This window comes from Peromyscus maniculatus, chromosome 5 (genome assembly GCF_049852395.1).
Source record: "Peromyscus maniculatus bairdii isolate BWxNUB_F1_BW_parent chromosome 5, HU_Pman_BW_mat_3.1, whole genome shotgun sequence".
In the NCBI taxonomy this organism is placed as follows: Eukaryota; Metazoa; Chordata; class Mammalia; order Rodentia; family Cricetidae; genus Peromyscus; species Peromyscus maniculatus.
The window spans coordinates 25,573,026-25,599,296 of NC_134856.1; the positions used below are offsets into that span (position 1 = coordinate 25,573,026).

Consider the following 26,271-nt stretch of genomic DNA (forward strand, 5'->3'; position numbering starts at 1 on the left):
AACTGGCCATCAGCCGCAGCCAGGCCAGCCTTCCAGTGGTGGGACAGGGTTGCATTTGGTTTAGTTGTTGCCTAAGGGGGTCCCCTGAAGATCCCTAAACAACCCAGGCTGATGCTAGGACAGAAGGTCTCTCTCTGAAAACCGACAGGGGGCCGCACTGCAGAGGACAATGTCCACTTGTAGAGAGGTCGAGCTGGTGCCTGCATGGAGCCTTCACCCCTACATTCTAGTCTCTGGCACAAGAAGGTACTCTGAAGGCTACGGAAAGAGAAACCGGACATCAACCCAACCACAAACCCTGGACCTACACTCTGTCCTGCCTTCAAGATGTGCTGGGCAATGGCTGCGCAGAACTTGTGGGAGTGGCCAACCAATGTTTGTTTCACTTGTGGCCCACTCCAGAAGAGGGAGCCATGCTCTACTCTGCTTGGATGGCTAGGGACCCGGGAGACTGCACAGCCCAGGGATCCAGAATGGAACCATACAACTGTCAAAAACAAAACAAAACAACAACCAAAAAAAAAAAAAAAAAAAAAAAAAAAAGGAAGAAAGAAAGAAAGAAAGAAAGAAAAAGAAATCTAATGATAGTCTGCTATACTCACAGATCAGTACCTTATCCAGTCATCATCAAAGGGAATTCCTCTGGTGGCAGATGGGAGCGGGTACAAAGACCCACAGACATTATATGGAGACAGAATCCAAGTTAGAGGTCTCTATCGGGCGGTCCTTGGAGATTGGAGAATTCAGCAGAAGACCAGGAGGAAAGACTGTAGGCGTCAGAGGTATGGAGGACACCGGGAGACCAGGGCCCACTGAATCAACTAAGCAGGGCTCGCATGGGCTCAGACTCTGACGCAGCAAACACACGGCCTGCAAGGGTCTGCACCGGGCTTTCTGAGTGTGTTACGGCTGTTAGCTTGGTGCTTTTGTGGACTCCTAACAGTGGGATAGTGTGCTTCTCTGACTCTTCCGCCTGCTCTGGGGACTCCTGGTCCTGTTGGGTTGCCTTGTCCAGCCTCTTGAGGGCTTTAGCCTTGTCTTAGTGTATCTTGTTTTGTCTTGTTCAGCTGTTGTCTCTTGGAGGCCTGCTCTTTTCTGAAGAGGAAATGACGGAGTGAAATGAGGGGGGAGAAGGGAATGTGTGTGTGTGTGTGTACTGGAAAGAGTGGAGGGAGGGGAAACTGTGGCGGGATGTAATAATATGAGAGAAGAATCTATTTTCAACAGAAAAAAAAGAAAAGAAATTGGGTGAGCCGGAGATTGTGGGATGGGTAATAAGTCTAAATTTTCCAGGAGTTTTTTGAGTTATAGAGAAGAAAAAGAATATTATCTATCAGAAAATGGAAAACACACAGAAAATAATCAAAGCGTATCAGCTTATAGCTCATACAACACAGTTTTCCTGTAACTTTTGTAGGTATTTCCACCAAACTGGCTCCTGATGCTCCTTCACTCTGCTTTTATGTCCCCACATCTTTTTGCTGACAACCAATCCCAAGCTACTTACTGATGAAGGATGTGTTACCAAGGTATCCCCTGCATGTGAGGGTCACTTCCAAGAATGTGGAGTCTCATCCACAATGTAGTACTGTCTTTCCAAAGAAATCCAAGCCCAGTTTAGACGGAAAGCTTGATTGGTCAGTTTGTTTCCTCCTAGGATTGATGGGGATAAAGAAAACATCAGCAGAAGCGATGAAAATTAATGATCAGGGCACTTAGAATTATTATTCTTTGTAGAGGAGAAAGGATCTTTAATTTTCTAGAGAACATTGTAAGTGATTCCCACCACATGGGTAGCAATCACCACAGGGGTTGCATATCAGATATTCTGCACATCAGATTTTTACATTAAGACTCATAACAGTAGCAAAATTACAATTATGAAGTAGCAATAAAAATAACTGTGTGGTTGGAGTCACCACAACATAAGGAACTGCACTAAAGGACCACAGTGTTAGGAAGGCTGAGAACCAAAGGCGTAGAGAAACAATACTACAAATTGTTGGGCACAAATGAGGTATCCAATACATGTCAGCTACTTTCATCAGGGTTTTTATTTATTTATTTTTAATTTTTTATTTGTGTGTGTGTGTGTGTGTGTGTGTGTGTGTGTGTGTGTGTGTGCGTGTGTGCAAGCACATGTGTGTTTAGGTATGTGCACATGGGTGAAGGTGCCAGTGGATGCCAGGAGAGGGTGTCAAAGCACTTAGAGCTGGCGTTACAGACTATTGTGAGTTTCTCAACTTTCATCATAGTTTTAAAGGAATGCAGACCTGATATACACCAGGCTCTCTACCCCTGGTGTAATATACCTTTGACTAATAACTGGATTATTTATATTTTTAAATTTCTGCTAGCCTTAAGAACAGTCTCTACTTCTGTCCTAACATCTCAATTCAAGGCATTCTCCTACTTCTCTCTGCCCAGTTAGCCTAGTCCTTGAGCAAGATAAGTAAATATGAAAGCTTAGGCCTCAGGCCTGAGCTTACCAGTCTCTGGCCTGACACCTAAGGCAAGCCCTTGCTTTCTGCAAGCCCATGCTTGCTGTTGAACTGCCTATCGATTCGCTCTAGAGAAATGAGAAACATAGGCAGTGTGGACAGACAGCTGGTGTGGACAAACAGCCAGTGTGGCAAGACACCCAGCAGATGTTTGCACCAGGTGTGTTGGGGGGAGAGGCCAGATGAAGCCAAGAGGTGAGGTCCATCTATAGGGGTTTTGAGGCTGTTGTTGCTAACATTGATAAATAACAGCAGCCTCGCCGGGCGGTGGTGGCACACGCCTTTAATCCCAGCACTCGGGAGGCAGAGCCAGGCGGATCTCTGTGAGTTCGAGGCCAGCCTGGGCTACCAAGTGAGCTCTAGGAAAGGCGCAAAGCTACGCAGAGAAACCCTGTCTCGCAAAACCAAAACAAAACAAAAACAAAAACAAAACAAAACAAAACAAAACCAAAAACCAAAAAACAAACAAACAAACAAAAAAACGCAGCCTCAGAAATAAAGAAACAAATATCTAAGAAACAGCTTGACAGAGCTTCAGTGTGAGGATACATGCTGCAAGTACATACACTTAGACACTGTGAAGAAAAAAAAAACTAGTCATGAAATATAAGAAGCTCCAAGTGGTAAGACAGCATAAGAAACTTCATACCCCTTATATTGATCATCTCCCACAGACTGGTTCTAAATATGCACCATTAAAATATGGTAAAGACATTATTATATTTGAGTTAAATATGGACTTTTGTCAATGACAGCATTGGGTGCTGGACCTGGCCTATACATGATGCCACCCTTAAGAGGTGGAGCCTCCTGGAGGAGTTTAGCTCACTGAACCATGTCTTTGAAGGGACTATCACTACTCCAAGCTCTTCCTCATCCTCCCTTCCACCTTGGCCATGAGGAAGGGTCTTTTTCCCCATAGACTCCCATTGTGATACTCTCAGCCTTGCTACAGCTCCCAAATCAACAGGCCAACAATGGGCTGCAGCCTCTAATGTTGTGAAGCATAGTAAATGTTTCTTCTTTTTATTTTGATTATGTCAGGTACTTTGTTACAGTAAAGAAAAGCTGACTAACACAACTATTAACGAATGATAGAGATAACAACTTAATTGCAGAATTTCTGACTTCCTGAAATGTGAGCGACTGCTATGTAGGTTTAAATAATTCCAGACAGTTTACTATCTTAAATTTTAGTGGGGAAGTTGAGCTACCCACTCCCTTCCCAGTGTGACATCATGTCAGATCTGTACCTGAGAACCTGAAGTCCTTTCCATCCAAGGGAAAGTTACATTGATCCTTATCGGATCCCAGGTTCAAGTTGCCAACCTCGATGACAGCCCCAAATGCATACAAAGTTGAGAGTGCATTTACAGAGCTTAGGTCCTGAATGCATGTTGTTACAGACTACACTCTGTCAGCCACATTTCTGAAACAGAGCTCAGGTCACCAGAGCAGTACCCTGTAAGCCTTGGGGTTTTGAAGCCATGTCTGCTGACATGGACACTGGCTATAGTATCAAGGGACCTCATATGTCACGAAGGAACTTCCTTGCAGTAGCCAAGCCAGTTTCTCCTGAGAAACACTCATGGCTGGGTGTGGTGGTGCATGTCTTTAATCCCAGCACCTTTATACATTTGGAACTCATTCTGAGGCTAATTTACTCCATTGTGGTGTTATTATATAGTAGGAAGGTTTCTCTGCTCCCACCAGTCCCCTGCAGTCCTGTGGCCTGCTTATAAAATAATCACTCAGAAACTTATATTAATTATAACGGCTTGGCCATTAGCTCAGGCTTATTGCTATCTCTTACACTTAAATTAACCTATAATTCTTATTTATGTTTAGTCATGTAGCTTGGTACCTTTTCTCAGTTAGTTCTGCCTTGACATCTTGCTACCTCTGTGTCTGGCTGGCGACTCCTGATTCAGTCCTTCCTCTTCCCAGAATTCTGTGGTCTGCTTGCCCCACCTGCCTGACTACTGGCCAATCAGTGTTTTATTTATCAACCAATCGGAGCAACACATATTCACAGCATACAGAACAACATCCCACAGCATTATTATTCCTCTTTAAACATTCTGAATCTAAGAAAACTTCTCTTTGTGGGGCAATAAACGGTATTTATGATCATACTTAGATCAGCTCTTCATCTCCACTTGACCTAACAAGGGCACAAAGTGATAATGCTTTTTTTTTTCAGTGATGGGACATGAATCCAGGGCTTAGAGTCTTCTAGGAAGTCCTCTACCACTGAGCTACATGACCAGTGCACAGTGAGACTCATGTCTTTACAACTGTCTCATCAGGTTGAGATATGTAAGAAAAATACATTAAATTTTTATCCAAGTACTATATTCAGTAGTATATTTTATACAGTTATCAAATTATCATATTGTATACTATAAATACACACAAATACCACTGAGCAAAAAAGACAAAACCTCTAGGTATTATATCCAGGAAGACAATACCTGATTTATCTTAGTTACTAAGTCTTATTGTAGAAATAAAGTTTTCTTTAAAAATACAAGAATTTAGAATTAAAATTAAAAATAAAAATTGGGTCAGCAGTGCTTGTAGACAAACCTGATGACCTGAATTCGATCCCAGAACCCACAAAGCAGGAGGGACTCAACCCCTGCAAGCGGATTGTGCTGGGGATGTGGCCCAGTGGTACACTCTGACCTTCTCACATGTCCTGGGCATGTAGCTCAGTGGTACACTCTGAGCTTCTCACATGTGCTGGGCATGTAGCTCAGTGGTACACTCTGAGCTTCTCACATGTGCTGGGCATGTAGCTCAGTGGTACACACAGAATAGAAAATAAATGCAAAACATTTAAAACTTAAAAAGGGATTATAAACAATTAGAGAAAAACTTGAAACTATATTTAATAAATCCTGACTCCCAAATAGGCAAAATTAAATACCAAATGATAAATTAGCAGCAATTGTCAAATGTTTAAGACCTTTAAATTTTGGGGAGAAAATATTGTTGAGTAGGGTATTTGGGATGCTAATAATTTAAATGAACACTTTCATGTTCAAATAACTTCAATTGTCATAAGCATTTCACTCCTGCAGCTCTTATCATAATATAGCTTAACATGTATTTAAATTCATTTGCAGCTTTTTATTATGAATTTGGGAGTATAATTTGGGGCTTACAGCTGTTGCATAGTTCATACCATTCAGAAAACATTTCACAGTGCCTTATGGGGATGCATTCCTCTGAATTATGCTTTGATATGCACAGTTGCATGGCCTCAGATTAAAAATAGAAGTCTTTTTTCCCCCTTCCAAACAGCTATAAATTTGGGTAAAAGAAACCTGAGATAGAACAGTTTCCAAATTAAGAAAGAGAAAAGCTGAGTTGCATGTCCCCTGGGTCTTCGTTTACTTCCCAAAGTCTTCACCCAAGTGTCTGGAGTTGTGGGTGACAGTTTCTGACGTTGTGGGGAAGCCATGTCACTCTCCCCCCAGACAGGGTGATCCTCCAGGTGGCTGCAATTCCTCAGGCTTTGATTTAAGTCACATTTATTCAATTATTCTATAGGTCAGCCCGATTCTCCCCCCTCAGTGCTTCAGGGTTCTGGGAGGGAGAGACCACCTCCGTGCAGAGTCAATATCTCAGACTCCAGCATTCTGTTCCTGAGATGGTGGACTATTCTTGTGTAACTACACATTAAGGTTTTCAGAAAAGAAGTAAAAAACCAAAATTAAAGTCTCCCAAAGGCTTGAGATCTCTGTAACTGCTTCTCTAGTTGTATTGACCTAAGCTGTTGTGGAGTATTACTTTAACTATGAAAGTGTGTTGCATTCATTTGTGCTGGATTTGTTTTGTTATGTAAAGATGTGTTGCATTTGTTTGTGCTGCATTTGTTTTGTTATGCAAAGATGTGTTGCATTAGTTGCACCTTGCCTGCCTCAGGCACTTGATTTCTAATAAAAAGCTGTACAATATCTAGGCAGGAGAGGGATAGGCAGGCTGATGGGCAGAGAGAATAAGGAGGAGGAATCTAGGCAAAAGGAAAGAAAAGGGAGGAGAGAGCGAGGGAAGAGGAGAGGGACATGGCCGGGGCCAGAAGCCAGGCAGCTCCCTGCCTGCCAGCTCTGGAGACATCAGGAGAAGTAAGATATGCAGAAAGAGAGAAAGGTAAAAAGCCCCGAGGCAACACGTAGATGAAGAGAAACAGGTTAAGTTATAAGAGCTAGCGAGAAATGAGCCTAGGCTAAGGCCGAGCATTCACAACAATAAGTCTCCTCATGATTTGGGAGCTGGTTGGTGGACTAAAAGAAAGCCTGCTACACTAAGCTGAGGGTACAGTGTGTGGCTTTGCTCTTGGATGTACTTCTAGCTCCTTTGGAGCCGTGGGTGAGTGCTGCCGGGAGAGGCCTTTGCTTTGGAGGATGAGGTGGCAGGTGTCAAGATTTCTTGCTCTAATCCAGTAACAAATGTCTGGAGCATTCTTTTTGGAGGTGCCTCCAAACTGTGTTGATGATATTTTGGCTCTCCATCTTGGTTATAAAAAGACAACATGTGCTGCTGTGCACAATACGTGTATTCTTTGCCCTATGCCCATTCTTTAGAAATAGTTACTCAGTGTAAGTTCCCGGAAGCAACTCAAGGAGATTACAGGTTTTCTTAGATGTTCAGCATAGCTCAATAGAGGCATTGCTTGATTTGGACAGAAAATAAAGGCATCTGGAGAAGTCTCAAAGCAATCTTAGAGAATTAAATCAAATATATTTCAAGACTGTGTTAGCAGTTTTCAGAATATAGGAGAGCAGAAATACATAGATGTCATTAACATGTGGGCCAGTGTGGTCAGGCTTGGTTGTCAGCTTGACTAGATGAGATAGGCTTAGGTCATTACTAAAGCTCACTTCTGTCTGTCTGTCTGTCTGTCTCTCCCCCTCCTCTCCCCCTTCTTCTCTCTCCACGTGCATGAAAACGCATGCACACACACTTGTACAGACAGGAACATGTACACACAAAAACCAGTTTTCTCTCCAAGAATTCTCCCTTCTGTGTTGAGATTGTTACAAGGATCAAAGATGATGACATGTAGACATTGCATACAACTTTGCATTCTGGAATTCTAAACTTTCAGGGATGTGGGCTGGAGGAGAAGGCTGGTCACCTACAGAGACCACGGGGAGGGGAGTAATGGGGGGGGGGACAACAGCCTTCACAGACAAGGCTGGCCAACAAGTGAATGAACCATAGGAAATAACGGGTCTCTTCTGCCAAGGCCTCCAGAGTGCTGGGATTAAAGGTGTGTGCCAACATACCTGGCTGGATGCCAGCAGCTCTCCATAGGTGCACTTGGCACACAGGGAGGTGGCGAGATGTGGCAGCCGTGCTGGACTCGGAGGGAGGAGACGAGTCTCAGCAATGGTACTAACTGGAGTCGGCCCTGTGGGGGATCTGCCTCTGGGACCTCAGTGTCTCCCATCTCAGGGAAGGAAGAGGAGTCACATTTTTTCTGAACTAATTTTCAGGTTTAATCCCCAATATTTTTTTTTGCCCATCTTAGTATGAGGCACTGCTGTTAGCAGCAGAAAAACATTAATTTATGCTCCTGTTTAGACAAATTATATTACTGAGTGTAAATCCCAGAGGACTTGACAAATTAAGTGTGAGTTTTAAGCTCTCTGGTGGTCTGAGCCTGAGTCAGGAGAATGAAGTCTGGAAGGCACAGGAGCTACCTGAAGAGTGTGCGGCCTCAGTCCTGACTGAGTAATGTCCTTCCACTCTCTCATCTCCTGTGAAGACCCAGTTCTTAACAACTGCCCTTCCTATCAGGAGCCAGTGTACTGACATTGGACAAATTACAGCCCTGTGGTTCTGTGACCGTGCCTCGGTTCAGGTCCCAGAGCTAGTAAATAAGTGAAAAACTATGCAAAGCCTACCACGGTGTTTGTTTTTCCCCATTGTCTCCTGACTCTCTTACTGCCTCTGCTGAGAAACGGGCCATTTGTCATGTTCACCGTGTGAGTCTGCAGCCTTGACAGTTCCTGCATCTGGTAGTCGTGGCTTATCTGCCACTTACGCTGTGGTAACACTGTCACAAGACTGCAGCTGTCTGAGTGTTGATCTCGTTCTTGTTATGGAATTGATTACAGGTTTCTTTTCATGTTGGCGCACATAGCCAAGTCACTGGTGATTAGCAGGGCCCCAGTGAGTACCTGTGTGATGGCTGAGTGCCTCCTGGAACAACTGGCTTGCTTATGGATGGAAGCGCAGCATGAGCACCTTTAATGTGTTTATGCACACATTACTTCTATTTATTTACTGTGCAGTAGACAACGGTTACTGTTTTCTAGTAATATCATAGTACGCAAGTGTCATAGTATGAAGTCAAGTTTTATTCTAGTTGGCAACAGAGCAGTACCCATGGCCAAACTTTTGCATTTTTGGCATCTAAAAAGTGCTGTGTGAACAGCTAGGCAGTGGGGATTTTCAGATTTGAGGGTCTTGTTCTAGAGAAATCGTTCAAAGATTTAATTCCTGTATGTGTGCATGTCTATGTGCAGGTGTGTGCACACGAATGTTCTTGTAGGGGCCAGAATTGGGGATAGGATCTCCTGGAGTTACAGGTGGTCGGTCATAAGTCCCTTGATCTGGATTCTGGAACTGAACTTGGGTCCTCTGCAAGGGCAGTGCATGTTACTGACTGCTGAGCCATCTCTCCAACATCTAGAGAAATCTTTTAAAAACAATTAAAATAATACTTTTTATGTCCATAATAAATAATATCTCACAGTTTCTTCTTTTTTCTAACATTTTATAAACTGATCATGTCATCTTGGTCATACAGGCTTATATTTAACTGGCATTTGAAAAGCAAGAGTATTTATTTTAAATGTTTACTGAAAAGCCACTCTACATTGTGTGCCTTAGGAAGGTCAAGTTCCTTACAGAATAAAGACTTCTGCTTCCTTTTGAGTACTCAGCACATGAGATGGCCACCAGCAAGCATGTGCTGATGTCAGCAACTGAGGGCTCTGAGATTCAAAATTAATTATAGTGGTAGAGAACACAGGCTGGAGGCAGAGGCAGGAACAGGAAGCTGATGGTCACATGATTCCACATTCAGGAAGCAGAGGGTAAGCAGGAAGTGGGGCTGGTCCCCACTTCCTTCAAGGAGGTTTTACTCCCAAAGATTCTACAACCTTTCCAAACAGTTCCACCGGCTGGGGACTGAGAATTCAGAAATGTGAGCCTGTGAGGGACGTTTCAAATTCAAACCACAGATTACTCAATGGAACCCAGCACTGTAATGCAATATTATTATTTTTATTTTCAATTCAATAGGTCTGTTCTTGGCAGATCCATGTTTGTAACCTCCAAGGAACTAACAGCTCAAACATTGTTTCAGTGTTTTATAGATCTGTACAAGTCCCCAGCTATGTGGAGAAGCTCATCATTTTGTGCTTAATATTAAATGCTCCCCATTTCATCTATTTATTTGGTCTCCCTGGTGTGTACTAAAGACAAAACTCTTACAAGTAACTAAAGAACTCATTCAAATGGGATTCTCCCCCTTCGGGGAAAGGAATACACAGAGTGTATTATGGACAACAGAGAAAGGAGCTGGCAAACGAAACGGACTAAGACTAAGCCCCTTGCACTGGACTCTACGGGTTAAGGTGAAGTCTGTGTCCATCTATTCTTAATACTGACATGTGGAACTTGGCGTAAAAAGCTGTATAAATTCTCAAGACCAGCTGATAACAGGGCTTAGACTCTGTGCTTTGGGTACAAGGAAACAAGCCTGAAATACAAATAGCTCAGAAATAATTACTCGGACTGATTTCTGGGATAGTTTTCTATTGCCATGTGAGAACGAGACACCTAAGTCGACTAGAAAAAGAAGGTATATCTACATTCTCTCCTTAGCTGCAGTGGATCAGGTATACGGCTGAGCTGGGACCCTGGATGAGATCTCAGAAGGACTAATACCAATGTGCAAGCTGGTCTGTACTCTCAACTGATGGAGAATATGCTTCGAACACACTGCAACCCAGTCTGCAACTGAGGCTCCTCACAACCGCACATGGCATTGGCCGGAGGCTGCCCTTAGCTCCTCTAAGGTTCCTGAAGTCTTCCCATTCTGAGGGTCTTCTAGTGGTTTCTTCCCACCATGATCATTTGCTTCTTTAAGGCCAGGGGACAATTGCTTTAGTATCCTTTGGCAGGAAGGAGGCCCACCTACCATGTGCATGTGCACACACAGGTGTGTGCAAACCTAATCACAGTAGGAACATGTTATCACCCTTGACATGTTCTGTTCATCGGAAGTGTGTTAGCTATTCTTCTATTACTGTGATAAACACTACAACCGAGGCAACTCGTGGAAGGAAGGGTTTCATTTGCTTTTCTGTTCCCGAGGGATGAGAGTCCTTTACCACAAGGAGTGACAGCAGGTGACAGACACGGTGGCTACAGCGGAAGCTGAAGGCTCACATCTTTTCTTTTTAAAAACTCATTTAAAAGAAATTTAAATAAATTCAAGTGTGTGTGTGTGTGTGTGTGTGATGTAGTTATGTGAGTGTGGCTGTTGCAGAGGTCAGAGGTCTTGGACCCTCTCTGCCCAGAGCTGGACTTACAGGCAGCTGTAAACTGTCTGATGTGGGAGATGGGAACCAAGCTTCATCCTCTGGGAGAGCAGTGTGTGCCCTTGACCGCTGATCCACCTTTGTAGCCCTGGACTCAACATCTTGAACCACAAGCAGGAAGCAGAGAACACACTGGAAATGGCACAAGATTTTGAAACTAAAAGTCTGCCTGGTGACAGTATTTCCTCCAGCAAGTCTACACCTTCTACCTCTACCCCGCAACAATGCCACCCCCTGGGGACCAAGCATTCAGACATCTGACCCTATGGGGTCATTCAAACCACCACAGGAAGCAAGTCATTATTCCCTCTCACAGTCAAGGAGAAGCAAGGAGAGGAAGCGCATGGGACTCATCTAAGAATTTTACTTGCTGTAGTTTCCATTCTGATTGTACATTACAACTGCTGGGAGAGTTCCTTAGCATACAGATGGCTTGAACGCACCCTGAGCATCCAAAGACCTGGGCCCAGACTTGTGCTCTCTTCTATAAAAAGGTAATCAAATTATTATACAACAAATGTGTCACAAAGCTTCAGGTGTGCCTATTATATAACTCTGAAAGGATCCGACTTTTTTCTTTTGAACCAAGAAGGACTGAAATGCTAGAGAATTTAAAAGAACTAACCTCTTTTCAGTAGGAGGTACAAAAAGTGAAAGTTGCTGATCAAGTGAGAGTGTCTAGTCGTTGAGTCAATACCTTTGGGAGATCTGTTGGTCTAAATATAGATATAAGGCAGCAGGTTAGCGAACCTTCCTGTCACCCGACAATAATGATGGGGAGTGGAATGAAGACAGAATTTAAGGTGATTAGAGGGTTAATAGGCCTTGGGCTCAATCACCAGTATCAGGGCAAACAAAGCTGTTGCAGGGGCACCTGCTGTTTCAAGTCACTTTGTATAAAAGAGCTCAGCCAGAGGGATTTACCAGGACATGAGTAAGAACTAAGAGGAAGGACAAATAGGAAGAATCCTGTGACTCCCAAAGCTATCATCTGGATCTGAATGGCCTTGGAGGGTCTCTGAGTTAAAGGCTGCATTCTCAGCTGGTGGAAGTGGTGGACCCATTAGGAGGCAGAATAGGGTGGAAGAGATTTGGATCACCAAAGGTGTGCACTTGAAAGGGATACTGGGACCCTTTCAAGAATGCTACTCTACTAAAACATCCTCAGAAGGGCATTTTGTTCTAGATAAAACTGTTTAGAAAACATGGCATTTTTAGAAAACAGAGCATTTTTGTCCACCATTTAAACCTCCTAAACGTGGCCGCTGCAGTCTTAGCTGAACATGCCCAGAAGCATGTCCACCATCTTTCCTTCTTGAAGGATGACCTTCAACAAAGCATCCTCAGGAATATTCTGTCAAGTGCTTTCCTTTGTGAATGTGTGTAGGCTCCTCCAACAAAGCCTGTACTTCCTTTGTTAAAGGAGGCATTGCCCTTGGAGCATGCGCTGTGCCGTGCATCCCTTCATCAGGTAATACACCTTTCTCTACTCGTCTACTGGTCATGCCTTTTTTCACGTCCACTCACTAAGATGTGAGCCCATTGAATTTGGTTGTATTATCACAGGCCCCAAAGCAACATGGTCAAAGAACCATGCATTGGAACCATTGACAACAAATGAATCAACCTTTTCAATTTTTAAAAGTTGATGTCAAGGGGCTGGAGAGATGGCTCAGAGGTTAAGAACACTGGCTGTTCTTCCAGAGGTCCTGAGTTCAATTCCCAGTACCCACATGGTGGCTTACAACCATCTGTAATGAGATCTGGCTCCCTCTTCTGGCCTGCAGGGATACATGCAAACAGAACACTGTATATATAATAAATAAATAAATCTTAAAAAAAAGTTGATGTCAAGTATTTTGTCCTAACAACAGAAAACTAACACACCAATCTGTTCTGTTGGAAGCTCCACTTTAGCCCCCCTCCTCTCTTTCCAAACCCCACCCCTCAGAAAGCCGCTAAGTGGCAGCTTCTCTCCCAGAGCTGCTCAAGACCATGCCTACAGGGTATTTAAGCTCAGGTCTATAGACCTGCCACATGATTTCTCCTCTTCCCTCCCTCCAAAATCACCCAGGAGTGCTTTGCTCAGATTAAATCTAGTCTTTTACTCTTAATTTGGCTTATTGAGTCATCAGAGAAACCTAGCATGGGGATTCAAAATACCTATCACAATCTTCTGGCTGCTATTGCTTTCCATTAATGCAGTTTACACATTTTTTCAGTGTCATGTACATGCACCCATTTTCTCTTCTGTCTCTGTCTCTTTCTCTCTGTCTCTCTGTCTCTGTCTCTCTCTGTCTCTCTGTCTCTGTCTCTCTCTCTCTCTGTCTCTCTCTCACTCTGTATAATTAGCTACATTGAATAAACCAATGGCATCCATTGAACTGTTATGTTTCTATTTTACTTGGCAGGTAGAACTCTTGACCAAGGAGAGGAAAGAGTATTTTTTCACAAAACGACTCTTGAACTGGATTTCCAAACTGTGTTTGTTCTGTTCTGTTATGTTACTCTGCAATGAGCTATAAAGTGAGGCCATGTTGGGCCCAGACAGGAGACAAGTTAAAGACAACATCAGGTACAGAACCAGCTAAGAGGAGCAGATGGCTGGGGCAGGTGCTGTCCTCTCAGTCCCATACCGTTGGTTTATGTAGATAATTGAGTTGGGGACAGCAAAGTTGGGAAAGGCCTGATCTCGGTGCCACAGGAATGAGTCAGAAGTCCTTGGCCAATGTCTTCACTACTCCATTCAGCAATGCTTATAGTTCTTCCTTCTAATGTCAACCTTTTGACTGTTAGTTCCACAGGGACTAAGAGACTAACAGTTCTCAGGAAGCAGCATGTTATTATATAACATTTATTTTTATTTTATTTGCATTGTGTTTTGCCTTCATGTATGTCTGTGTGAGTGTATCAGATCTTGGAGTTACAGACTGTTGTTAACTGCCACATGGGTGCTGGGAATTGAACCTGGGTCCTCTGGAAGAACAGTCAGTGCTTTTAACCACTGGGCCATCTTTCTAGCCCCCAGCATGTTATTTTGAATTCATATAAAAACACTTCAAAGCTATTCTGTTAGTGTTTCCTACACCTTGCACTAAAAGACTTTTCAGGGCATTTGAGTATGAGTCTATGCTAAGAACAGTGCGGAGGACCCAGGACCTGTAACATGGCTGGAGGCTATGAACTTTGATGTGTTAGAAACATCTTAAGAATTCTCTGTGAATTTTATTCTGTTTTATACTTAAGTACTTCTATTATTACAAAAGCAAAACTCAGCTCAGAGAATATGCACCTGATTTAGTGTTCTCTCAACCCTCTAGCTCACGGATCTAAGCCCTAAATCCATCAGAGCAAGTATGGACAAAACTAGGAAGTCTCTTGAAAGACTAACTCACCAGCTGGGGATGTGGCTCAGGGTTAGAGCACTTGCCTCAGAAATGGGAGGGCACTTATTTCAACCCCCAGTGTAAACAAACAATAAGAAAAAAATGACCAGAAAAACAGACCACTAAAATGAAAACCCCAGATGGCAACCTTAGGGTACTGAACTCCTGCAAAGCATGGCACTAAAATTCCCCTCTGATAATTCTATACCAAAAAGGAGTGATTTATGCATACTTAGAAAATGCCTAAGTCTAAATGTGTTTTTAAAACAGATCAGATTATTTTCTTTCAGTAACTGCTCATCATCACTACTGTTTTTTACTGAAATAGAGAGTTTCTGCCAGGCAGCGGTGAGTGTAGATATCAAAACATTCCAAGCTCTCAAAATTGAAGGCTTCCCTCTTCATGGCATGCCAATAGAAACATACATACAACTTAGAGCCATACAAAAAGTTGTTCTTGGGTATTCATGAAAGCAATATTTACCAAGACTTATAACAGCATCAAGTCCATACATTAGACTCCAGTGCATACAATGAAGTATTATCTGGACATAAAGGAATAATGCATACTAAAGCATGGCTGGATGACAGAAGCCATTCATACGGAAGGCCCCAAATGGGCAGCTCTGTCCAGATGGAGAATAGAGTAGACGGACATAGGAGTGACTGTCAGAGGCATGTGATTTCTTCAGGGACTAAAGTTGGGTTGTCATGAGTTTGGAGTCTGTGCACACTCTAAAACCATTGGACTGTGTGCTTTACATGGGTAAACTATACAGTATGAACATTCTGTCTCAAAGAGCTGCTAAAGTGCCATGTGCTTTTGTTTTCCACTTTGCTAATGCGCACTATCACTGTCAGTGATGCCCATGCTGAGATCCAAAGCCACCTACAGACTCAGTGTAGTTACTATCAACATTCCCCTCTCGTTCTCTGAGGAGATGAGAAAGAAATCCTTAAATTCATGTGAAACCACGAAACAACCCAAATAACCAAAGCAATCTAGAGAACAGAGCCAAGGTTTCATTCTACTCAGTTAAAAATACACTACAAAGTTATAGAAAAAAAAAGAGTGGTATCAACATAGAAATTGATATTAGACCAGTGGGACAGCCCTTAATAAACCCATATCTTTATGGACAACTGTTACAGTCAGAGAAGGTGAATGAGTTCTGGAGTTCTATTGCACAGCAGTAACTGTAGCTAATGAAAGCACAACCCATATTTTGGGAGAGGATTTCAAACTTTCTCACAATGAAGAAATGATGAATAATCAGGTCTGAACTGGAGTTCAGGTTCTACTAGGTGGTTTATTTTTATTTTTATTCTATAGATTGACATCAAACATTTTAAACTTCAAATACTTAAATCAAACAAGTATTTTTCTTATCAAGAAACAAAAACTTGAGCCATGTGTGGTGGCACACACCTTTAACCCTAACCCTAGTACTGGGGCAGTGGAGCCAGGCAGATTTCTGAGTTTGAGGCCAGCCTGGTCTACAGATCAAGTTTCAGGACAGCCAGGGCTACACAGAGAAAATCTGTCTCAACAAAACAAAAACAAAAACAAAAACAAAAACAAAACAAAACAAAAAAAGGAAAGCAAACCAACCAAACCAAAACAACAGCAACAACAAAACAAAAATAAGAAAATTAACTGGACATGATGCCACACTCCTGCAATGTCAACACTGGTAATTCAGAAGCAGGAGGATCAGGCCTGAAGAGGAAACAAGATCTCATTACAGATGGTCATAAGCCATCATGTGGTTGCTAGGAATTGAACTCAGGACCTCTGGAAGAACAGTCAGTGCTCTTAACCTCTGAGCCATTTCTCCAGCCCCAAGAATGAGAAGTTTAAACAAAAATCTGTAAACGGTACAGCAAAGCAGATTACAATAAATGCATGTTAGATGTTTAAAGTGACTATAGTTCTGTGTAGGTGATGCAATTTTTTAGATTCTTTTTTCATTCTTTGACAATTTCATGCATGTACATACTGAGTGTGGTGGTTTGAATAGGGATGGCCCCATGGGCTCATAGATTTGAATGCTTGGTCATTAGGGAGTGGCACTACTTGAGAGGGATAAGGGGGTGTGGCCTTGTTGGAGGAATTGTGTCACTGGGCGTGGGCTTTGGGATCTCAGAGGCCAAAGCCAGGCCCAGTGTCACTCTCTCTTCCTGCTGCCTGCCTGTTCAGATGTAGAATTCTCAGCTCCTTTTCCAGCACCATGTCTGCCTGCATGCTGCCATGTTTCCTGCCATGATGATATTGGACTAAACTTCTGAACCCGTAAGCCAGCACCAATTAAATGTGGACCATGACATTCTTCACAATCCCCTAAACGGCCCAAGTGCACATCAGCAGATGAGCGGATAACAGAGTATGTATATACATAAAATGGAATACTGTTCAGTCAAAGAGTGATGTGTTTGTTAATAAAAGCTATAAGATGGATGAACCTAGAAGACAGTATGCTAAGAAGAGTGAGCCAGACAGAAAAGGACAAATGTCATATTAATCTACTTGTCTGTGACTTATGCATTGAAAAATTAGTGAAACAAGAAAATTTATGTTACATGTTCTCCACGGTGGCTCATGTCCTTGGCAATTGCAGCACTTGGAAGGCTGGGGCAGGAGGATTGACCAGAGCTTCAAGGCTAACCTGGGGTACAGAATGATTTCTAAGTAGCCTTGGACTAGAGTGAGACTCTGTCTCAAAAACAACAGCATTAGTAAAAGTGAAATATTAAAAAATATTGAATTGTACATTTTATTTTATTTAAAATAATTTACTTATTTACATTTTATGTACATTGGTGGTTTGCCTGCATGTATGTCTGTGTGAGGGTGTAGGATCCCCTGGAACAGGAATTACAGACGCTTGTGAGCTGCTATGTGGTTACTGGGAATTCAACCTGGGTCCTCTGGAAGAGCAGCCAGTGCTCTTAACCTCAGAGCCATCTCTCCAGCCCCGAACTCTACATTTTAAATGAACAAATTGGTGGTTTGAGTGAAAATGGCCCCCACAGTTTCATATATTTGGATACTGGGTCTACAGTTGGTGAGTCACGGACTCACTCTCTGGAACTGTAAGTCCAATGAACTCTTCTATAATCAGCCCCAGTCATGATGTCTTAGCACAGCAATAGAAAAACAATTAAGACAAATTGTATGGTTTATGAATTGTATCTCAATAAAGCTGTTAACAAAGAAAACTATGAAAAACTTACTGGCAAAATAGCAGAGTACTGATGAATGAAGGTATTTTGGCTTTTCTACAATGTCTGTGAGTTGCTATTTCTACAGCTACACAGACAAGACAGGCAGTGATTCTGTCATTTGTTACCTACATGTATACGAAACTGGGATAATATTACATTTTACATGAAAGTTATTGTGCTGCATAGTTTTATGTCAGCTTGATACAAGCTACCAAAAGTCATTTGAGAGGAGGGAACCTCAATAAAGAAAATGCATCTATAAGATCAGGCTGCCGGCAAGTCTGTATAGGGCATTTTCTTAATTAGTGATTGATGGCGGGGGGGCCCAGCTCATTGTGGATGGTGCCATCCCCGGGCTGGTGGTCCTGGAGTCTATGAGAAAGGCTGAGCAAGCCACAAGAAGCAAGCCAGTAAGCAGCACTCCCCCATGGCCTGCGCATCAGCTCCTGCCTCCAGGTTCCTGCACTGTGTGAGTTCCTGCCCTCACTACTTTGGATGATGAACGTGATGTGGAACTGTGAGCAAAATAAACCTGTTATCCCCAAGTTGCTTTTGGTCATGGTGTTTCATTACAGCAATGGGAATCTTAACCAAGACAGTTAGTAAAAATAGCTATTATTTTATTTGGGTTTACTCCCTCTCTGAATTCTATGGAGTGCTATGGACTAAGATGTGTGTATTCATCCTATGGAGCCACTGATCTAGGGGAAGACCCTTTGCCTTGGCTTTCTTTAATTTATTGTCATGAACAATTTTGGCAATGGAGAGTTCAATATTTGGCAACAGTTACCAGTTTAGAGTTGCATATTAAATCAAACTATCACAGAAAATGGGAAGTCTATGACAAAACTTCCTTTGAATCATCACTTGTTGACTCTAGTCACTTCAGAGACTCGTAAGTCATTGTCTTAATGAACCCGACTCCTTGTCCTGTAATTGCTTGCCAATCCGCACATTTTCTGCTTTCCCTTCATCAGCGGACACAGAGACCACAGCCCGTAAATCTGTCAGAATGTCCTTGGTTGAGAAACTCATGGACTCCTCCGAGCTCCATGGCATCCGGCTTTAACACTGCCAGATTGGCAAAGTGCCTGCTCCCTGGGGCTTGGTGCCCTCTTCAATTTAGACAGAGGAGGCTTGCCCCTAAGCGCTCATTGTGTGAGTGAAACATCTTACTTAGCCAGTCTCTGAGGGAATTCAATATCTCTCTGTAGTAGGATTTAGTTTTTTGGTGGAGTTTTCTAATATTCTTACATTTTTACTTTTTCTAAATGGGGTCTCCCTGTATTACCTAGCCAGGCCCGGAATTCCTGACTCTAAGTGGCTCTCTGCTTTGTCCCCCAAGCAGCTGGGGCCTACTGCTGCATGTACCAGGCCAATGGTATTCTTAGCTTTTAAAGAAAACATCACAAATGATTCTGTTTTGGAGATTTTTACTTCTAAAATGAATAAACTATACTTTATAGACACTGTAGTAGTCAAATATAAAAAGTGGTTTGTCATGTGGAGTCTAATTTAATAATTGAATCTGTAGTTTTTATTTTAACATAATTTTTTACTGACTCATTTCACATCATGTACCCCAATCCCACTCAGTTCTCAGTCCTTCCATGTCTGCCCTCCACCCTTGTAGCCTCCCCCGAAAATAAACATAAAAATAAAAACAACCCCCCCTCCTCTGTTTCCCCACCCCTCATCGCACGTTTGTTCATCGTGGTGGTATCGGGAGCCGTGTCTCGGGGCACGGGGCACACCCCTCTGCCCAAACGGCTTTACTTGCAAATGTTCCTTGTGCAATGTGCTCTTGGTCTGGTTGGAGGGGTATGGGTCTGTGACACATGCTTGACCCTGAAGTGACTTGGGAGTTTGCTTTATGAGGCAAAATGAGAACAGCTTTGACTCTTTCAAGAACTAAGCTCTTGAGGAGTAGCGAGCTCCTCAACTGACGAGCACTGTAACCAGGATATTTAGAAACAGAAAAGGGAGAGGAAGGGGTTCACAATAAGGCCGCGTAAGCGTCACGCCCCCCTAAAGCAGTAGGTGTTCCTTACTAATAAAAAGTACTAAAGGAAAGTCATTTATTTGTTTTGGAGTTTGAGAAAAAGTTTGTTAGCATTTAAAGAAAAACTCCGTGGCAGGCAAGCCGTGAATCTCAGCTTGGAGAAGAGAAGGAAAAAAACAAAGAGCCATTCTTTTGAATAACACAAAGGCCAGCAGCTTGGTGGCCAGGTAGCCACATGGCAAGGAGGGGACTTTATGAAGAGAAAAGGTAGAGTAGTTCAAAGTGCCCGAAGCACGCTTGGGTTCTGACCAGCACCCCAAAGAGAAGACAGAAGAGAAGGCCAGGGAACAGTTATGACTCAGGCAAACACCTGTGGCTCAAGTCCCAGGTCTGCTGTGGGTGGGGGTTCTGGGAAGGAAAGTGTGTCCTCTCATTAAGGATTGACTAGTCCTCTCACATCTTTGATATGGCTTAAGGTGACTCTGCCTTCCTGAGATCCTTAGCCAGGTTACTGACCCTGTCCACCTGGAGTGCTGGGACTCCATCTCCACCTACAGAGATTCTATTTTCCTGACCAGAAGGAGTCTTCCTTTAACGGGCAAGAAAATTATGTATAATATTTCTCTTTCTTTGAAAAGGGTTTCTCCCATTAACTCTTTGTTGATTTTCTTGCACCAAAATTTTCTTAGGTTCCTAGATACTCATGCTGGCTTTCTGTTGTTGTTTTTAGAAATGAATAATTAAAAATTAATTTTAGTGATGAAATGTGTGCATGTCTTGCTGTGTAAAGGTAGAGCTGGTGATGCGTGTAATTTTTCCTCTTGAAGAAGACATTAATCTGATTCCTCATTGCTTGGGTTTCTGAGCCCACTGTATTGTTAAAGGGCTATTTCTGAAGAATTATGTGCTTAGTTCTTTAATCAATGTTATTGGACCAACGTGGCTGTGGTGCATTCATGCATTCTCTTTTTAAAACAGAAATTGCTTTTTCCTAATAATAAGAGTGACCTCTGTCTGTAAAGCATTTACACAAGAAAATATAAAAAAGTAAAAAGCAATAAAAGAATTTATGATCCACTATTGCTATTATAAGCTAATTTTTATTATCAATATATATACTATAGAAATTTCCTCTGCTTCAACACACATACACACACACAGACACTACATACACATACACACACTTCCTGCTTCCCTACACACACACACACCACATACCCCATCCCCTTCCTCTCCACACCCCAATACTACGCTCGCATGCAGACACACACCATACACATATATACTCCTCCCCCACCTACCCTCACACACATAGGTACAACCCCATCCCCCAACATATACACACAGAAACACCTCCCACAAACACAGACACATGTAGCTGGAGTGTTTCTCTCCAGCTCCTGCCAAGCCTCGCCAGTCCCGGAGCCCACTTATAAAATAAACACACCGACGCTTATATTATTTAAACTGCTCTGCCATTAGCTCAGGCCTACCATTGTCTAGCTCTTACTCTTATACTCAGCCCAGTTTTGTTAATCTATGTGTCGCCACGTGTTCCGTGGCTTTACCTGCTGCCTCTACATTATGCTCCCTGGACGGCAGCTGGTGTCTCCCCCTCCTGCCTTCCTGTCCTTTCCTTTCTCCTCTCTCTAGTCCCGCCTATACTTCCTGCCTGGCTACTGGCCAATCAGTGTTTTATTTATCAAACAATCATCCACAGCAGACACACACCACATATGTTACACCCCCATTCCTCCTTCTCTCTGTTCCTACACCACACACACACACACACACACACACACACACACACACACACACATACACACACATACACACATATACACACACACATACACACATACATATACACACACACATACACACATACATATACACACACACACATACACACACACACACACATACACACACACACACATACATACACACACACACACACACACACACACACACACACGTGCACGCGCACACACCTCCCCGAGTATAATGATGTAGGGAGAGGAAGATAAATGTTTATTTGACATATGTTTAATTGACATAGTTCAGAATTAGCGAACTCTGAAGTGTCTTCCCTGTTCCACTGGTGGCTTTCTTGGCAATCTTGAATATAACGAAGCTTACCTCAATATTAAAAAGAAGACTGAGGGCTGGGAATATAGCTCAGTGGTAGAGTGCTTGCCTGGTTAGTGTCAGGCTCTGTGGAGGTTTGGATGAGAATGGTTCCCATAGGCTCACAGATCGGAGTGCTTGGTCGCCAGCGAGAGACACTATTGAAAGGATTAGGAGGTGTGGCCTTGTTGGAGGAAGTGTGTCACTGGGGACGGACTTTGAGGTTTCAAAAGGCCATGCCAAGCCCCGAGTCTGTCTTTCTTCCTGCTGCCGCAGATCTGGATGAAGAAAACTTAACTACTTCTCCAGCCATGTCTGCCCGCTTGTCGGCGTGCTCCTCACCATGATGATAGTGGACTAAACCTCTGAACTGTAAGCCAGCCCAGTTAAATGCTTCTTCTTTTAAGAGTTGCTATGGTCATGGAGTCTCTTCACAGCAATAGGACACTGACTAAGACAGGCCTTAAGTTCAGTTTTCAGAGTCAAACAAACAAAAAATGCCCTCTCCCCCAATCTTGGGACTAGAGAGATGGCTCAGAGGTTAAGAGCACTTTTTGTTCAAGGACTTGGGTTTGGTGCCAAGCACCCATATTAAGCAGCACGCAACCATCTATACATGCAGTTCCAGGGAGCTGACACCCTCCTCCTGCCTCTTTGGGTACCTGCATGCATGTGGTGCACATATATGCTGTGGGATGTTCTGTGTGTTAAATGTGTTGCTCTGATTGGTTAATAAATAAAACACTGTCTGGCTAGTAGCCAGGCAGGAAGTATAGGTGGGACAAGGAGAGAGGAGAATTCTGGGAAGTGGAAGGCTGAGTCAGAGAGACGCTGCCAGCCGCCGCCATGAGATGTTAAGATACTGGTAAGCCATGAGCCACATGGCAACTTATAGATAATAGAAATGGGTTGATTTAAGATATAAGAACTAGATAACAAGAAGCCTGCCATGGCCATACAGTTTGTAAACAATATAAGTCTCTGTGTGTTTACTCAGTTGGGTCTAAGCAGCTTCAGGACTGGTGGGTGAGAGAGATTTGTCCTGACCGTGGGCCAGGCAGGACTGGAGAAAACTCTAGCTACACATATATTCAGTAGGCACATGCATACACACATAAATAAATCTATAATTAAAAAGAGAAGACTGAGAGTTTGCACTGGAATGGCCCGACTTGAAGTTCTTTAAACTAGAAAATGTTGGAACACACAAATTAGTCTTATTATCAATTTTTTCATTAAATTGCTAGTTAAGCATTATCCAGGTATCATTATATTTACAACTATGTGAGAGGCCTGCTTATGCTCAGTGGGCGACTGATATATCCTGGGCCTCCCACTATGTTTTGATGTCTGTTACTTCACTAAGCTGTAACAGAGCAAAAGGAAAAGGCGCAGTTGATTGTGAAACCGAGAATTGGACAGGCAAGGTGACCAGCTCAGCAGGCAGTGCCGAAGTCCAGACTGGCCCATCAATACTTCCCCTTCCTCCTGAGCCCACTTCTAACAGATACCACAAGCTGGGTGGAGTCACAGGGGTATTGCACACGGTGGCCAGTGAAACAGTCTGCTGTGCTTTAACAGCAGATCGTATATAATCAAGTCATCTAATTATAGGTTTTGAGGACTAAATTGTTAAATTTATTTTTCAGTTAAAGAAAAAAAAATACAAACTTTGATCTCTGCACAAATAATTGTAAAGACAGGATTACTGGGCCCCAGGCATGATTCTAAGCACCTTAGATGGGTCGATTCCCTTCATACTAAAACATCAAACACTAGTATTTCCATATCATCATCATCACCACCACCATCACCATCATCATCAACACCACCATCACTACCACCACCACCACCATCACCATCATCTTCATGACTGTTGGTTATGCTGCGGTACTCATGGCTGGCCGCCATCCACGGTGGCCATGCTGGTGGAGGAGAGTGCTGATCGGAAGAATCACAAGCCATGGTTACCTTTCTAGAGCTTTATTGGGGTGGGGGAGAGGAAGAGAGAGAGAGAGAGAGAGAGAGAGAGAGAGAGAGAGAGAGAGAGAGAGAGAGACAGAGAGAGAGAGAGACAGAGAGAGAGAGACAGAGAGAGACAGAGAGAGACAGAGAGACAGAGAAACAGAGAGAAAGAAACGTGGAGGGAAGAGAATGGAAGGAGAGAGTGCAGAAAGGAGAAAAGGAATGCACAGAGGGCACGCCCGCATTTTAGGCTGGGATGCCGTTGCAGGCTAGTGACGTAATTAAGGACATAATCCTTACAATGACTACCACCACCACCATCATCATCACCACCACCACCACCATCATCATCCAGGAGCCAGGCAGGCAAGGAGTTAGATATGAGGGAAACAAGGCGACTGTAGCAGGATCTTTGATCTTGGTAGCAGCATCTCCTGACAGTCAGGATGCCCTTTAGTGGCTAAGTAGCTTTGAAGCTGCAATGAGGTTGTTCTGCTGTACAGAAACCCAGCTACCAGCTGCCACCTTGTGCACCGTTGTGTACCCTTGTACATCTCACTTTAATATCACCCACACTGTCATTTTTAATCCCTTGCTTTTTTGTGGACTTTTCTAGAGGATCATGGGAAGCAACCCTAAAGGGAGATCTGGTCCACCATACTCCATGAATGTGACACACACACACCTCAAAAATCATTATAAAATATTCTTAAAAACTCACAGTGCAGAATGCAGTGGGCAGCTTTTCCCTTTGGGGGAAGCCTGGCTCCAACAGAGAAGTCGAAGGAGTCCTCCGTCGCTCTGCTGCCCTTGTTCAGGATGTAGTGGACCCACAGCTCATCAATGTCAGCTTTAAACAAGAGCAAACACCACACTGAGTCACTTTGTACAACGGGAAAGGGGTGTTGGCAACTTCAGTGTTTATACGCTGTGGGAAAGGTAACAATGTTTTAAATAGAAGTGGAGGGCCTTGAATTTTTATTTATACTTATACTTATTTATTTATTTAATGTGTGTATGTGTGCACGAGTGTGTCTGTGTGTGCTATGGTATATGAGTAGAGGTCCTAGGACAACTTGCAGGAGTCTGTTTTCTCGTCCTACCACATGGGTCCCGAGGATTGAACTCAGGTTATCAGCCTTGGCTGCAAACACCACTGCCTACTGAGCCATCTTGCTGGCAAACAGATCTGTTTTTTAAAGTTAGAAAGGCAAAAATCAAGGAACATTTTGCAGTGGTGCTGTGAACACGTGTTTCTGAATACGTCATACATCCAGGGGACATTCTGGCTGTATGTGTTTTATAGCATCCTGTAGAAGTAACCGTCTTATTAAATAAGAAACACAGAGCCAATGTAAAGATAAAAGCCCATGAGGTCAGCGCTAAGAGCCTTACCCTTCCTGCTTCAGCGATCCTCTTCAGCCAAGAGAGAGTTACTTCCTATGTGTTTGTCTTTATATAGACTTTCTGTTCTGCCTTCTCATTGGTTGTAAACCCAACCACATGACCACCTCGTCACTGCCTGTCTGTACAGACCTCCAGGTCTTCTATGGTTGGTATTGAGACTAAAGGCGTGTGTCTCCAATGCTGGCTGTGTCCTTGACCACACAGAGATCTACCTAGCTCTGCCTACCAAGTGCTGGGATTAAAGGCATGTACCATGAACACCCAGCTCCGCTATGGCTTACTATTAGCTCTAACCCTCAGGCAACTTTATTTATTAACATACAAATAAAATCACATTTCAGTACAAATAAAATATCACATTAGCATCCTGCCAGTCTGTGACGATCCAGGTCAACACGATCTTCACAGAGCCACAATGACCAGTACTTGTTAAGTATTTGCCAAACTTAGTTTAAATAAACATAAAGATTACATCTGTAGAAAAAGAAAATGAGAATAAGCCACTGTTTTTTCTTATTGTCTATGACACTTTCCTTTAAACAACTTGTTCCTTAGATCTGTGATTGCTTTTTATATTAGTAACTATTAGTATTTTAAGACAATTTGCACCCAAGTGGAATTTATTTAGACAAACAATTCTTACAGAGCTGTATGTGATGTCACTGGCTTTAGAAGCAATCTGGAAATATAACCAAGCTGGTTTTCAAATACTGTGATGGTTTGAATGAGAGCGTTCCTCCTCCATATGTTTGAATGCTTGGTCTGCAGTTGGTGGGACTGTTTGTGAAGGATTAGGAGGTGTGGCCTCTTTGGAGGAGGTATGTCTCTAGGGTATGCCATTCACAGTTGGCTTTCTCTTTGCTTTGTGCTGTGGATCAGATGTAAGCTCTCAGCTATGAATATAGCATGATGTCTACTTTCTGGTTGCCATGCTCCCTGACATATAGACTTACACTCTAAAACTGTAAGCCTCAATAAACTTTCTTTTATAAGTTGCTTTGGTCATGGTGTCTCTTCACAGCGATAGA

General features: G+C 43.0%; 1 protein-coding gene across 1 annotated transcript in view; it reads right to left on the reverse strand.

Moving 5' to 3' along the window:
- Window positions 1-26,271, reverse strand: part of Frem3 (FRAS1 related extracellular matrix 3) — a 61,515-nt gene that overhangs the window by 28,990 nt on the left and 6,254 nt on the right. Inside the window, 4 exon segments of the mRNA XM_076571938.1 lie at window positions 1,508-1,573; window positions 1,576-1,653; window positions 15,257-15,263; window positions 24,604-24,686. Coding sequence (XP_076428053.1) covers window positions 1,508-1,573; window positions 1,576-1,653; window positions 15,257-15,263; window positions 24,604-24,686 — 234 coding nt within the window.